The sequence below is a fragment of the Chelonia mydas genome, chromosome 19 (assembly GCF_015237465.2).
Source record: "Chelonia mydas isolate rCheMyd1 chromosome 19, rCheMyd1.pri.v2, whole genome shotgun sequence".
NCBI lineage: Eukaryota > Metazoa > Chordata > Testudines > Cheloniidae > Chelonia > Chelonia mydas.
Window position 1 is genome coordinate 3153117 of NC_051259.2, and position 14555 is coordinate 3167671.

The 14555-nt window shown below is 47.7% G+C and overlaps 1 protein-coding gene across 5 annotated transcripts; it reads right to left on the reverse strand.

The window, feature by feature from the left end:
* Positions 1–585: 585 nt before the first annotated feature.
* Positions 586–13009, reverse strand: TEKT2 (tektin 2). Of its 5 annotated transcripts, none has more exons than XM_043532441.1 (10): positions 12546–12590; positions 11364–11540; positions 7864–7989; positions 6591–6796; positions 5511–5654; positions 4538–4652; positions 3485–3592; positions 2151–2294; positions 1754–1833; positions 616–1216 (listed from the first exon to the last, which is right to left on the reverse strand). In XM_043532441.1, exons 2-10 carry the CDS (start codon positions 11517–11519, stop codon positions 1003–1005), a joined length of 1293 nt encoding a protein of 430 aa, XP_043388376.1. In that variant the 5' UTR covers positions 11520–11540; positions 12546–12590; the 3' UTR covers positions 616–1002. The 5 variants fall into 5 exon arrangements, with proteins under 5 accessions (XP_043388375.1, XP_043388376.1, XP_007060756.2 ...); XM_007060694.4 differs by lacking the exon at positions 12546–12590 and adding an exon at positions 12674–12737 and having other exon boundaries at positions 617–1216; XM_037881786.2 differs by lacking the exon at positions 12546–12590 and adding an exon at positions 12674–12747 and having other exon boundaries at positions 762–1216; positions 11364–11609.
* Positions 13010–14555: the final 1546 nt, after the last annotated feature.

Genomic DNA, 14555 nt, shown 5'->3' on the forward strand with positions numbered 1-14555 from the left:
GCATAACCCCCTGACTGTGGCTAGAAACCCCAGAGTAGACAGGACTTTTTAATAAAGTGAATGCTTAGATTCTAGAGCGGAAGACAGCAGCCACTATGAAAAATCCCAGGCTGGTAGACATGCCATGAACCTGCCTAAGTTGATCCCTAGTTGACAGGTATGAAGATGTTGGGTTTCCCCTGAATTCCGGTCCTGCAAACTCAAATTGACATCTGGAAATTAAGCTGGGTTCCTTTCTACAGGGCCCACAGCTGTAGCATCTGCGCACCATAAACACATTTAATACTGGTGATAAAGAGCGAGCCAGAGACAGACAAGGCAGCAGGCCAAATGCTGATCCCAATTTCACACGCATAACAAGTTTAGATTGCAAGCTCTCTGGCACAGCAACTTTGTATTTTTGGGTGTGTAGACAGGACCTAGCATATGGTGAGTGAGCACTACTGGGACACACACAACAACTAAGGGCCCATAGCGACTATGGAACCTGCTCTTAGGTTAACAAGTCTGTTGCCACAAGAGCCAGAGTGGACTCCAGCTCCCTCGTTAGTAGCAGTGTTGGCTCTGCATGGCTAAGAGAAGGAGACAAAAACCCCACAATGTTATTTTAAACATTAAGGCAGGCAGATCTGAATCTATCAGCACAGGAAGATGATCTGGAGAGGTGCCACTGTTACACAGTTCCTTTTCAGAGCACAGCCCCGCACTTTAAAGGATTTAGAACACTAGACAGCCCACATGGATTCAATCATCGTAAAATGCTTCCAATGCTGTCAGATGACAAGTGCTCTTGGGGACAGACTTTATTATTTATAATGCTCCTTGGAGTGCAAGAAGCTATACAAATCATGCAGGGGACAGACAGTTATAAAACAACTTTGGGGGCAGGAGAATAACATTGTTCTAACACGACACAGATGTCAGCTTTCCTTGGTATGGAACTGACTCTCTAGGAGTTTTATCTTCAGAGTGGCTCCTTTGCCCAGTGCTGTTCCCAGTGGATTAAGCCAGCTCCAGCTGCCTGCTCTTCAGAGGTGAGAGGGTACGGTTAGTGGTTCGGTTGAAGGTGTCAACCTCTGGCACAAATTTCTCAGCGGGCACTGTGAGTTTTCTCCTGCTGTCCATGCACTTGTTGTCCAGCATCAGGGAGTTAGCTTTGTAGCTCATATCTGTTTGGATGCGGTACAGGTGTTTATAGAGAGCGTCTAGGGCATCCCTGGGAAAAGCAAAAGTTAGGGAGTCAGGGGTGCATCTGTGCCACTGAACTTGCCTCCTGGCGTTGATGACAAATAATCAGTCTCTGCTCTCTCACCACAACAAAAACCAGCACAGCTTTTGCCTTCAAGCTCACGCACACCAGAGCTGCAGGGGAAGCTCCTGACACATTGTACTTTATTGCTCAGGTCTCTTTAATAGCAAGCCCACAGGCTGCTGCTGCTGCTGGAATGCAGCATCCAAGAGACGCGGTGATGGGAATCCAACACGAACCCAAGGCAGCATTTCTATTTCCCCAATTTCCCCCCACCCTTCGATAATTTTCTAAGTGTAGTCACACCACCCCATACCAGCTCTGCCAATCCTGACCTGCAGCGCCCCCTGCTGTCCAGTCTGGAGCTCCCCACACAGCTCTAACGAGGCACCCTATTTCTGACCTGCAGCGCCCCCTGCTAGGAACGTTACAAAGCCTTCTGGTGCCTGTTAATGTCATTATTCTTCCTTGGATGCGTAACTCCCAAACCACATAGAAACATACTGTGACTGTGCAAGCTTCTGCTTCAGGGCGGCGATGGTGCCTTCCAGCTGATGGACCTCATCAGTTAACCCATACTGCACCTACAAGTCAGGGACACGACATAAGGGTTAGTAGAGCTGGTACTGGTTTTTGTTAGTTGCTATGGTTCCCCTAAGTTCCCCTTCCCTTAGCCCACCTCCCCCCTTTCTTTCTATGCTTTAACTCACACAGTATGGTGGATTCCTTTTTATTCATCTTTTAGTCTCCATTCAGTCCGCACCTAAAGGTGTCTGATCATTTCGGAGCCATAGAAGCTCTATCTAGGGTTCCACCCTCAACCTCAAATCCCTCATGGACAACGGGCATGCCAGGTTAGTATCCATCCCACCCCACCCCCAGCCTACAGGCTCATCTGTACCTGATCCCGACACAGCTCCATGTTGGGGCGGTAAGTCCGGGTCTCCAGGCGAGTGTGCGCAAGTTTCAAATCCCACATTTTCTTCCTGAGATCTTCCTCGAGGCGTCGGATGTCCTCTTCCATCTCAGCAATTTCCTCCAAGGTCTGAGGATTAACACACACAGCACAAGGGATTGTTATCATCATGCACTTCCAGCTGTCCAGTTTAGTAAGGGTGCACTCAAAGACTGGCTTGTGGGTACTCGGGAAATTCCCATGAGATCTAGATAGGAACCAGCTGCGCTCAAGAAGGCTCCAGCCTTTCTGCGGTTTTACCAGGCTGGAAATGGTTTTTAAACAAGGACTAAAGGGCTTCTGCTCAAATAGGGTTAAATGCAGCTTGATCAGTTTGTGTGGACCAGTCATCACTGCTTAAAAATGCAGTTTCCACCCAATCAGGCAAGGCATGCTGTGGCTGTCTCAGGGCTGCTGTGGATGGGTTAACATGGTGAGATACAAGATCCCAAACTGGCTTCTCAGCCTGCAGATGCCACCGACCATCAATTGTGTTGTGAACCAAGAGCCACCGAATTATTCCTCACACCACTGAATGGGCTTCAGATAGGAACATTTTTCAGTCAGTGTTGAGCGGGGCTGGATCTGAAGCAGTTTGCGGATCGTCTATCTGTGATCCCTCCAATTCCATTTCTCTGCCTTCACAGGATCGATCGGGAAAAGGGAAATTTTCCTTTGTATTTCAATAGCAAGGATAAAACCCAAAAAGAGGGCTAAGTGGCTTAGACTTGTCTGCGGTGTCATACTAGCTGCTTCTCGTCAACAATGTGGCCCCGGCAGCTTGAGCTCACACAGCTGATGCCTCGCGTCCACACACAACAGCTGCCTGCTAAGTGCTGGTTGTACCAGACAATCACAACATCTGAGACAAGGGCTTTAGCTTGGGTCCCGCTGACCCCGTGCGGGCTATGATTTCTCCCCAGGATGAACAAGTGGCCACATGTGATGCAGCCATACCAGATCAGCTGACACCCCCCCAATGTGTAGTCTTCTCTCAGTTGGAAGTCATCCAAAAGCTGCTCCTGGTAACAATTCTGGACACTGTGGGATAGATGCCATAGCAGTCCCACATTGCACTGGGAGAACCATGGCAGGTAGGTATGTGGCAGGGTGTGGATGTACCAAGAGGTTTCCATCAGAAACGCCTCTTGCACTGGAGTGTGCTGAACCGCAGCAAGGAAGCATTTCATGTCATCAGTGTCGCGTGCAAGAGATACGCTCTGAAGATAGAATCTCACTCAAGGGCACTGGATAGTGAAGGAAACAAGCCAGAAATTTACATTCTTCTCTTGCCATTTCAGCTCGTCGTAGGCTTTTTCAAACTCCCGGATCCTCTTCCGCAAGGCGAACTCCGTGGCCACCCGCTGAGCTTCCAGCTCGTTGTTTGTCTAGAGGGAAAACAGGTTAAAGGTCGTGTGTGTGCCTCCAGGAAGTGTCCCCCCTGCACTGTTAAAGCAATTACCCTGCTCCCTCCATAACACACAACCCTCGCTTTCAGGGCCCTACATGACCTCACCTTTCGTCTGCCCATTCCCGTGCTCCTCCACAGTCTCCCTGTGCCCTTCATCACCCCAACGCTTGTTATTATGTGTCTGGTCAGAACACCCAGAAGCCCAGTCAGGGCCAGGACCCCACTGCGCTAGGTGCTGTACAGACACAGAACCAACAGACAGTCCCAGTTGCCCCCAGAGAACTTACAGCATAAATATAAAGACAAGAGACGGATGCACAGACAGGCAGACGGGGGAGTAGAAGGAAACAATAACTCAGTGATAGGGGGCGCTATTGAGAAGGGCCCATTGCCTGGAACAGCCTCCTGGCACATCCCCCAATGTTTCAACAGATCTCCCTCTTCTCTTCCAAAATCGCTTCTGCCCATATCCTTCCTACAGCGTTCTCCATGCCAGATCCGTTTTGAGTGTGTGTTCTGCTCTTTGGGGCAAGGCACACGCCTTGTGAGATCAGTAGAGAGCTGCGAAACCCTCATGATGCCAAAGAATAATAGTGAGGCACGTTTGCCTGTTTAAAAATCACTCGTCAGGAAAAGAGCAGTCATCTGAAAGGCAAAGGAAATTTCCCTTCCCACGAACCAGTAGCACCACATGGCAGGTCCAAGCCTAGTTTGGCTGAACTATTCAGATGGGTGCTGTAGGGTTAATTTTGATTTGGATTTTTCAAGCCTTCCCTCCCCAAAAGGCACAGCGTAACCCCCACGAAGCAGGCTGCCTTCACCCAGCCATCCCCGCTGGGGACCACATGACTTAACATCACCAGGCTTAAGGTCTATTAACTGCACCAATGGCTTCTGCATCGGTGATGAGTGATTTATTTACCTGGGCAATGGTGAGGGCTATTGCTTCCCGCAGCTCAGTGGAGGCTTTCATTTCCGCCTCCGCCCGGTCTGCGTTGTACTGGCTGTACTGGTCCCACTGCTGAGGCGTTGTTGATCTAGAATGGCAAGTGCGCCCAACAGGACAGACTGTTGAAACTCATGCCTTGGGCAATAAGTGGAGTGACTGCAGGAGAGAGCTTGGAAGAAACCTCTCCATGCCAAGGTGGAAAAGCCTTCTACAATTGCAAAGAGACTCAGATTACAAGGCCAGATGGGACCACTGTGATCATCACCTCTGACCTGCTGCATAACACAGACCAGGGAATCCCACTCGCGGACTCCTGCATTGAGCCCAACATCTTCTGAGAAATCTAAACATTGATTGAAAGGCTCCAAGAGATGGAGAATTTACCCCATCCCTTGGGTAATCTGATCACTACCCTCACTGTGAAACCAGCATGGTCTAGCGGTTAAACAGGGGACAGGGAGGCAGATCTCCTGGGTTCTCACCACAAGTCTGCCATTGACTTGCTGGGCAATTCACTTCCCCCTCTGTGCCTCAGTTTCCCCTTCTATAAAATGGGGATGCTATCAAGTTACATCACAAGGATGTCATGAGGCTCGTGTGTGCCCACAAAGAGCTTTGAAACACTCAGGCGGAGGGAGGGTGCTCGGGAAGGACCAAAGGTTATTGGTAACAACAATCACTGGGAGTATGGAGAAATGGAGGGCTAGCTTCCCTGACTACCGTATCTGATATCACTCAGGGCTAGCAGCAGAGCCAGTAAGACAGCCCTGAATCCAGCTCTTGGTGTTTTAAACTGTAGGCCAGGCTGTCTGCTAACTGAGCCAGTCATTTCCATGAGGCACCAGAAATTCGACTAAAGGCGGCAAGAGTCCCAAGTCTTTCCAGCATCAGCAAGAATGTTAAAACAGCCTGGGTTTGGCCACAAGGAGGCTGGTTTTTCCCTTACCCAATTGGGACCCGGGTTGGATTGACCTTGAACGAGATGTTGGGAGAGTTGACGTTGAGAGAGGAGCAGACCCGATCTATTTCCAGTGCTTCCATTTTCCCCCGGTGATCAAAGTTGAGCTGCTGGCGTGCTTCCTGCAAGAGGCTGCCAAAGAAGGGGCAGGATAAGCTACATTTGTCACTGTCAGCAGGCTGAAAAAGGTCTTAGTGGAACAGCCTGTGAAAATCTCTCTCCTTGGCAGACCGAGCAGATAGCGTAAACCTGGCTCAGACATGGGCTGCCAGACAGATTCACTCAGAGAGGACACAGCTCCTTGTCCATCCAAGGGTACAGAGACAGTGAGTCAGACCAGCCGTCCAACTGGCCTAAAATCAGTTCACTTTTTCAGAGCTTTCTTGGTAACCATGAGGGCTAGAGACCTGATTGGGCTTTTTAAAAACAAAATAAATAAATGAATGATGAGATTCTATAGCACCAGGCTGGCCCGTTGGACCCCCCATGGGAACCACCCTTACTTCGGTAGCTGCTCCTTGAACCAACCGCCCGCGTGTGACTGAAGTGCAGTGACTTGTAAGGCAGTGACCCAGAAGGACGCAGCACCCAGCAGGCTGGGCACTGCAGGGTAATGTTTTGAAAGAGGCTTGTGCTTTGGGGCATGAGATGCCTGGATTTTCAGGAAGTGCAGCGCCCCCTCCTTTTGAGAATCAGGTACCTGCCACGTGTCTCAAGTTGGGACCCCAAAACCACCAGGCAAAAACTCAGGCCTACCTTTTATCTGCCACACTTACTCCCTCCCTTCCCCTTGTTTAATAAATGTCATGATTCCAGCAGCACTTCCAACATTCATTCTTAATGGGCCCATCCTGGCAAGGGACGTTATTGGGCATCGCCATGAGATGCTGACACAATGTGTAATGCTGCCTACGTCACCGCGTGGCCACAGAGCATGCTCTCTGCTCGGACGCTGGCCAGCCCGGAGGCCGGGGTGCACCCTGCTAGCCCAAAGCCCCATACAGAGAGAGATGATTTGGAGTCACCAGCATGGCGGGGAACCACCCCGTGCTCTGCTGCTCGACTCACCAGAGCTGCTCGAAGGCCTCGCTCACTTTCTGCTGCAGATCTCTCTTGGCTCCATCGATCACCTCCACCTCCTTGTGCAGCTCGTCCTCCACGGGGTCCTTCACCACGTCAATGGCTCGGCGGCTCTCCCGAAGCGTCAAGCACTCAATCGCCACGTCCAAGGGCAAGTTCTTGGCCTGCAGCGCACGTTCCGCTGCCTCCTTCATCTGGTGGGGGAAAAGCCAGCTCGGGTTAGGGATGCGGTCCCTCCTTTGCGGGGGAATGCTTGCGGCTGTTCCCGTCACGACAACCTCCTTCTAGCCACCTCCAGAAGCAGCTTTTAAACCTTGTAGCGAGTGGCTCACTGCTGCAGTCTACTGGGTGCAAGGTGCGCCAGCTGACTGCCATGGTCTATAGGGCCCGCAGTTCAGAGGCTAAGCTCAATGCAGCTAGCAGCTAACGTCATACTCAAGTATCTCACATGATTTTTGGAGCAAAAGGATCAGAGAGGCTTCTTCCCATTGGCGACCACCAAGTCCTATGGGACCAGAAATGCTTTCCCATTTCCAGTTAATCACAGCCCTGGCATTAAGCCTTTCATTAAGGACCTCCGAGCACTTTGCAAATAGGCCCCCGGCTGTGGGAGCTCGATCCCCATTTTACAAATGGGAAAACACAGGCACAAGAGAACGTGCGGCTTGCCTGTGGTCCCGCAGCGAGCCACTGGCAACGCACAGGAAAAACACACAAAATAGATGTAGCCTTTATTAAAACTGTGCTTAATACAGAGACACAAACTCCTGATTCTAACTGTAAAAAAGATGCAAACTTCTTAATTTAAAAGAGGTCTCAAATAAAGACAACTTTAATTATTCTTGCCTAAAATTGTTGAGCTCCTTCATAAATATTTTTTAAAACCCACTTATTATTCCCTAATTTTTTTTTATTTTAGTGTTTAAAGTATTGCTATGTCCCCCCCGCAGATCTTTAGAAAAAGAGAGGGCAGACTATCTGAAACACACAGCACTATGCACTGCCTCAATTCAGATGGGAACTGAAGCTAGTGGGCTTGTCTTCCTGAAAGCAATTTAAGGCCCTGATCCTGCACTGAGCTCAGAGTGCTGGTGCTAAGCCCCACATTGTCATGATTCCAGCAGCACTTCCAACATTCATTCTTAATGGGCCCATTGGAGTCGGTCCATGCACAGCTCATTGCAGAATCAGGGCCTTAGTTGTTTAAAGTCACATGTTAAGAGCATATGTTGAGTTTAAGCCATCTGTCTTCCCAACGTACTTTGGCTAAGGCATCAATTTCAGTGTCTGTGTCTGTGAGGCATTTGTCCAAGGTCTCCTTCCATCTGTTCACACTGTCGATACGTTCAGCAAGCCGTGTTCTGTTGTCATGCTCATCCCATTGTGTCTGGAATTAGGAGAAACACCATTTCAATTTTTTTAGTTGAAATTGTGAAGTGCATTTCACCATGCTGACAAGGGCCTGCATTTTTTACCAGGGCAAAGTACTACCATTTGTTTTGGTAGCACAGTATATTACACCTAATGCACTAATGTAAATAACTACACAAGAGCATCAAACCCAGAGTCCCCATTACAATATTTGTACACCTAAAAATCAGTGCCTATGTATGATTTCACCTCCTGTAAGCTGTGGTTTATTAATTGCACCAAGGACTTCTCTAGAAGCAAGACTATGCTGGTCTTCCAGAAGCAACAATTCCAATGGGGGATCCAAGATAGATTTATTCACAGAGTTCCTAGGGTGTTGCAAAAACTCACACAAAGACCTTGAAGCATTAGATGAAGGTAAATAGCATGTCAGGGGACACTGCAAATCAACTGCCATTCGCACTTATAACCCACATGTTTATACTGCAGCCTGTGTGGGTTTTTTTTTTTTTTTTTTTTTTTAAATAAATCCAAAGATAGGGAGGGGGCAGTGGAGAGGACACAAGCACACAGAAAGCCCGGCAACTTAGAAGAGCCCAGGGTGTGGCCATTAGACACGCAAAGTAGCTGCTTCTGAAGCAGGGCAGAGCAAGGGTTTCCACTGAGGGTAAGCAATCTTGCAGGTTCCACACGGTCACCCAGCTCGGCTAATCAGAGCGCAGAGGGAAAAGGTTACAAATAGAGGAGTTGGAGACAGATCTGTGGATTCAGCAGCTGATCAGTGCAGGACCAATCATAGAACCGGAAGGGACCTCGTGAGGTCATCTAGTCCAGTCCCCTGCACTAAAGGCAGGACTAAGTATTACCTAGAGCAGTGCTTCTCAAGCTATCTAATGTGGTGGACTGGCAATTTTTTTTTCCCCAATATGCACGCAGACCAGCAGCCGATGTCTTGTGGACCGGCACCGGTCCGTGGACCACCACTTTGAGTAGCTCTGATCTAGACCATCCCTGACAGGTGTTTGTCCAACCTGCTCTTAATCTCCAGGGACAGAGATTCTACAACCATCCTAGGAAATTTATTCCAGTGCTTTACTGGTGAAGAGCATTTGTCTAAAAGTTATTCCTAAATTATTCCACACACACTATTTACAATGCGGGGTTTTGTGTGTATTAAATGTTTGTTTACTAAGAAATGGTCTCTTTGCAGCTGACTGGGAACTGTTAACACCTGCATTCAGGGATATGTATATTATAGCTCTGAGGTCTAACGCAGTGTTAATACCTTTATGGGGAGCGGGGGAGAAGAACTGTGACTTGTGCTTCAGCAGAGAGAGAGAAGCAGGAAAAGGAGAGTATCAGTTATCGTATTATCACAGAATCCCTCTTGCCTTTTACACATTTACTGCTGTCTATAAATAACCCCCAATGTCAGTTAATTTGCCTTAACCTATTGTGCCTTAAATTCAGGCTGTGAGCTTCCACCTTCTAACCGGTGTGCCAATCGTTGTCAATTAGTTTGGTGGTTTTCATTACGTAGGTTACTACCCAACTGGGAAGGGGACTAAGCCATAACATGGGTCACTGGCCTAGCAATAAGAAAAGGAGTACTTGTGGCACCTTAGAGACTAACAAATTTATTTGAGCATAAGCTTTCATGAGCTACATGCATGCATCCAATGAAGTGAGCTGTAGTTCACAAAAGCTTATGCTCAAATAAATTTGTTAGTCTCTAAGGTGCCACAAGTACTCCTTTTCTTTTTGTGGATACAGACTAACATGGCTGCTTCTCTGAAACCTGGCCTAGCAATATGATTCTTACCTATGATGCCAGTGGGTCTCCAGTCCAAATGCCATGGAAGACCCACCAGCAATGCGAAGATTCACAGAGTAAGGCCTGAAGGTCCCATTGTGATCATTCAGTCCGATCTCCCGCCCCACACAAAGCAAGGAACTTCCCCCAACCACTTCTGCATTAAGCCTGTAACTTCTGTTTGATCCATAGGAGATCTTTTAGAAAGACACCCAGACTTACAGAGTCAGATTCCAAGGCCAGAAGGGCCCACTGTGATCATCCAGTTTGACATCCTGTACAACACAGGCCAGAGAAAGTCCCCAAAATAATTCCTTTTGAACTAGATCATATATTTTTAAAAAATCTACTCGATTTAAAAATTGACAGTGATGGAGAATCAACCACATCCCTTAGTTAATCCTTCTAAGGGTTAATTACACTCACTGTTCAAAACGTGCACCTTATTTCAGGTGTGGATTTGTCTAGCTTCAACTTCCAGCTGTTGGATCCTTCCAGTCTGAAGAGTCCATTGGCAAATACTTGTTGCCCAGGAACAAATTTAAAGACTGAAAGCGATGGAGAATCCACCAGCTCCCTAGGTAAGTTGTTCCAGTCATTAGCGAAGGAGCTCAGACTAAATGATTGGGATGGTCCCTTTTGGCTTTAAAAACTGAATAAATGAGGTACGAGATATAAGCGGATAAATCACAGCAAATAACTTAGGCTATGTCTACACTAATGAGCTTACAGCAGCACAGCTGGACTTGCGTAGCCGCTCTATGTCGATAGGAGAGAGCTCTTTGATGACATCATAAAACCTCCATGAGCGGCGGTAGCTCTCTCAGCGGGAGAAGCTCTCCTGCCAAGATGGTGCTGTGCACACTACCACTGATACCGGCAAAACCTAGGTCACTCAGGGGTGGGTTTTTTCCCACATTCCTGAGCGACATATATTTTGCCAGCATAAGTCCTAGTGTAGATGTGGCCTTAGTCAACAAAGCAAGACTGGGATTTTCTCATATTCATTCATTCGAAGTTTGACAATTTCACACAAGTTTTGTTCACCCTGCGCCTTGCTATTCAGATGCCAAAACCTAAGCTCTGTTGCTCAGCTGTGATTGGTCACAGGTCAGATGGCACTGCTTCTATCCCATGACTGGATGAAAGTAGCTGTTCTAACCAGATTTCTGGTATGAAAGTTAACAGAAGTGAATTTAAGAACTTTCCAGTATATTCAATCCAGTTTTGCTGGTAAAACTTGATCTGACAATACGTTTGCAGAAGGTAAACACAAAATGGGTGAGAACGTGACCAAATCAAATTAGTTTATAAGTTACAACTAATTTTATTGGAAGATTAATTGTCACCCGGCTTTGCTAATTTCTCACTAAATAAGCACTTCCCAACAACCCTCCATCACTACTGGCGTAGGTCCTCGTCAGTGATCTGATCTGAAGGTTGAAAAGGGACAAACTTTCCCATCCCAATCCATTCAGCCAGCCAAATCTTTACCCCCTACCTACCTCCCCGCCCATACACACCCCAAAACCTGTTTTAACAAACAAAAAGGGCAGTGAAGCCGCTGGGAAGCCCACCTGGTTGTTAGTTTCATTACGGAGAGTCCTGGTTTCCTGCCTGATCTGATGGGAAGCAGAACGCTGACGCTCAGCATTTGTAGAGATGAGGTTAGCATTGATGTGCCAGTCTGGGACTGTAAATCTCTGTCCTGGCTTCACACTCAGTGTGGCCATATCAGCAAGGTCAGCGGCTTGCTAAAGCAGAGATATGGAGAAACAAGCAACAGACTGGCTGCCCTGGCTGCTGCAGGCATCCGAATGCTCCTACAGGTTGGAAAGCATAGAAAAGGACAGTACAAGCTTCCTGACCACAACCATCCCCTCTTGACAATGTGCCTTCTTGGGACCAATCCATCCTTGGCTCATCAGGCACCCTCCCCCAGCTGCTGATCTTGGGACACAGTCAGCCCCAGCAGTGACCTTCCCTGTGATATTTAACATGCTCCGGCGACAGGATGTGTCTCTGTGATTCTCCCTCAGAAAGTTGTTTAATAAAGTCTGTTCCACTCATGCTTCACCAAGCCGAGGGCTGCCCAGCCGGGAGACCTCAGGCTACACCTACTTTGCAGAAGCAGAGCAGGATTGTAGTCACCCTCTTCAATGCAGAGGTGCAGCCCTGCAAAAACAACAGCTCTTCGCACAGGATGTTCAGCCTGAATGGAAGCAGTGCCTGCCTGCAGAGACTCTAGGTCCCAAAGAACAGAGGGCACCCACTCCAAACGTTAATGGAGCATTACAGGCTGAGGACTGTAGTCTCTGGAGGCAGTAACTCATTAAAGATTATGGGGACATGTGCCACTGAGGGCCGGCTTTGGCTCTGCTCTCTGCCATTGACCACATGGTTTAGAGACCACAGCCGAATCCTTCTGGTCTCTGCCAAACAGCTTGTTCATCTAAAACCAATGGGGCTGATTGCGCGAGTATGAAAAGCAAGCATATTGGGGGCGGGGGATTTGTGCTTTTCCTTGAGCAAGGGAGGGAAGAAGCCACACAGAGGCCTTGGAGCTGCAGGACAGGTTGGAGGGGGTCAAATTATATGGAGCATATTACAGTGAAAACCCCAGAGAAAGGCAGGAGGAAGCTTCACACTTTCTGGGCTGAGAGGTTAGTGCTACAGCCAAGGAACACAGAAGGGAGGGAGACACACTCTCTCTCTCTCTCTCACACACACCCCCCTCGGTTGTTAACCAAGGCACAAACCTGTACAGCGAAAGTACAAGGCCTGAGAAGTCTCAGACACACTGCACAAAGCCCAACTCCTGAATCCCCGTCCCCAGCAAGGCCATGGCACCTGGCTCCTCGCACTGAATCAAGTCAGAGCAACTTACCACCTTCCTTCTGGAATTTCTGCCTCCCACTGCCAAGTGGTTGGCTGTGTGGGGTTTTTTTTTTTTTGTATTAGTGGTTACTAAGCATGCTCTGGAGGGTTGCCAGGCAACCATCCTCACCAGGAGCCAATCAGAGGCTTTTTCTCTTTGTTTACAGGGAATGAGAGCCATAGCAACAAGGGGATGGAAGGAGAGAAGGGCCTCAGTGCTTGAGGCCCAATGCTGTTTGGGATCTGGGATTGCAGGAGAAAGGGAAAGGTGGGATCTGGTGCAATTCAGAGGTTCTGGGTGGGGTTGGAGAGAGGATACCGAGGAGTCTGGGGAAGGGAGCATCATCTGAGAGAGTAGAGAACTCCGACACGCAGGTGCACCAGGAAAAGCTCACTTACAGAAAAGCCTTAGGAAATTCCAGAGTGACGATTTGTTGTGGGGAAGAACGGAGATTACTCAGTGTGGACAGCTGTTCCTGGGTCCAGATTTTAAATCCCACCGAGATATGTAATAATATAAAGATCCCATATTTTCAACCTTTATCCAACGTTTTATGAAATCTGGATACAAGACACCTCTATCTAGACCTTTAACCACATTGAGCAGTTGATCTAGGAGCAAGCTGGAACAAAAAGGTTTAATTTTTAAGATATATACAATTTTGATTGAAAAGGTTGTTTTCTTAACATCTCAGATGAAAAGCTGGGATAGGGATTTGGACAAAAACTGATCTGGATGAGTGGATCTCTGTATCGGAAAGGGGATATACATCTTCAAGTTGTGTAGCTCAAAACAAAATTATATATTACTGTACAGATGGCATTTGACTCCAGTTAATATTCATCATATTTTTGCTACTAAAGAGGTGCTATGCTGGAGGGGTTGAGGGAAAGGGGAACGTACTTACACATGTGGTGGTTCTGTCCAGGAATTAGATGCTTTGGAGAGGAAGCTACTAAAGAACATTCATCTGATGACAAAATGCCAGTTTCCTAGAAATCCCCTGACCTGTTTACTTAATGTTCCAGTGAAGGATTTACATTTTAAAACAGAATGTCATGTTAATTTCTTTATTGTATTGCACATTATTGGAAAAATGTGACTTCTCCTATGGAACTATGGTATAGTAAAATATGGACAGTTCTTCTAATGGAAAAACTTTCACACAAGAGACGCACCAAATGAGGCTAGGTATTTAGAAATTCGGTGATCCTTTTTAGTGTACTCAAAAGGATGATGGCACCCCAGCCAGCAAGCCAAAATCTTTAGCCTAGTTCTTTGAACATTCACCGGATCCTGAATAAGTAATGTATGATATGTAGTAATGTAGTATGTTAACATTTTATTGTAACTTTGCCTTAAAAGAAGTTTAAGAACCTCATGGTCTTACTTTTGAAAACTGTCCCTACACCATACTTGGGCATGGGTGTAGCCGACACTGCGGCTGCCTATACTGAAGTCTTAGATGTAGGCTAGGCCTTCATCTCTTCTCTGTGTAGACATAAGTCTGCTGGGTTCTGAGCATCAGTGAATGGTGGAGCAACCAGGTTCTCTGGGGCAGGAACCATCTTTTTGTTCTGTATTTGTACAGCACCTAGCACAATGGGGTCCTGCTCCATTACCGGGGCTCCTAGGTGCTACAGCAATACAAATGAACTCCTCCTCTCCTCAAACCCTCCTGCAGCAGGAATGTCTCCAGGTGTCGCTGGAGAGCTATGAGGAAGTCCATTGCTGCATGATCTGCCTAAGTCACTGCACATCAGAAAGCTGACGTGCAGCTGGTGTAAGATGAAAAAGAAAAGCAGCACCTACTTCACCTTTCCGTGTTCAGCCTATCCAGAGTGCAACTGACCGCACCCTCCTTCCCTGAATCTCTGCACCCAGGGTCCCT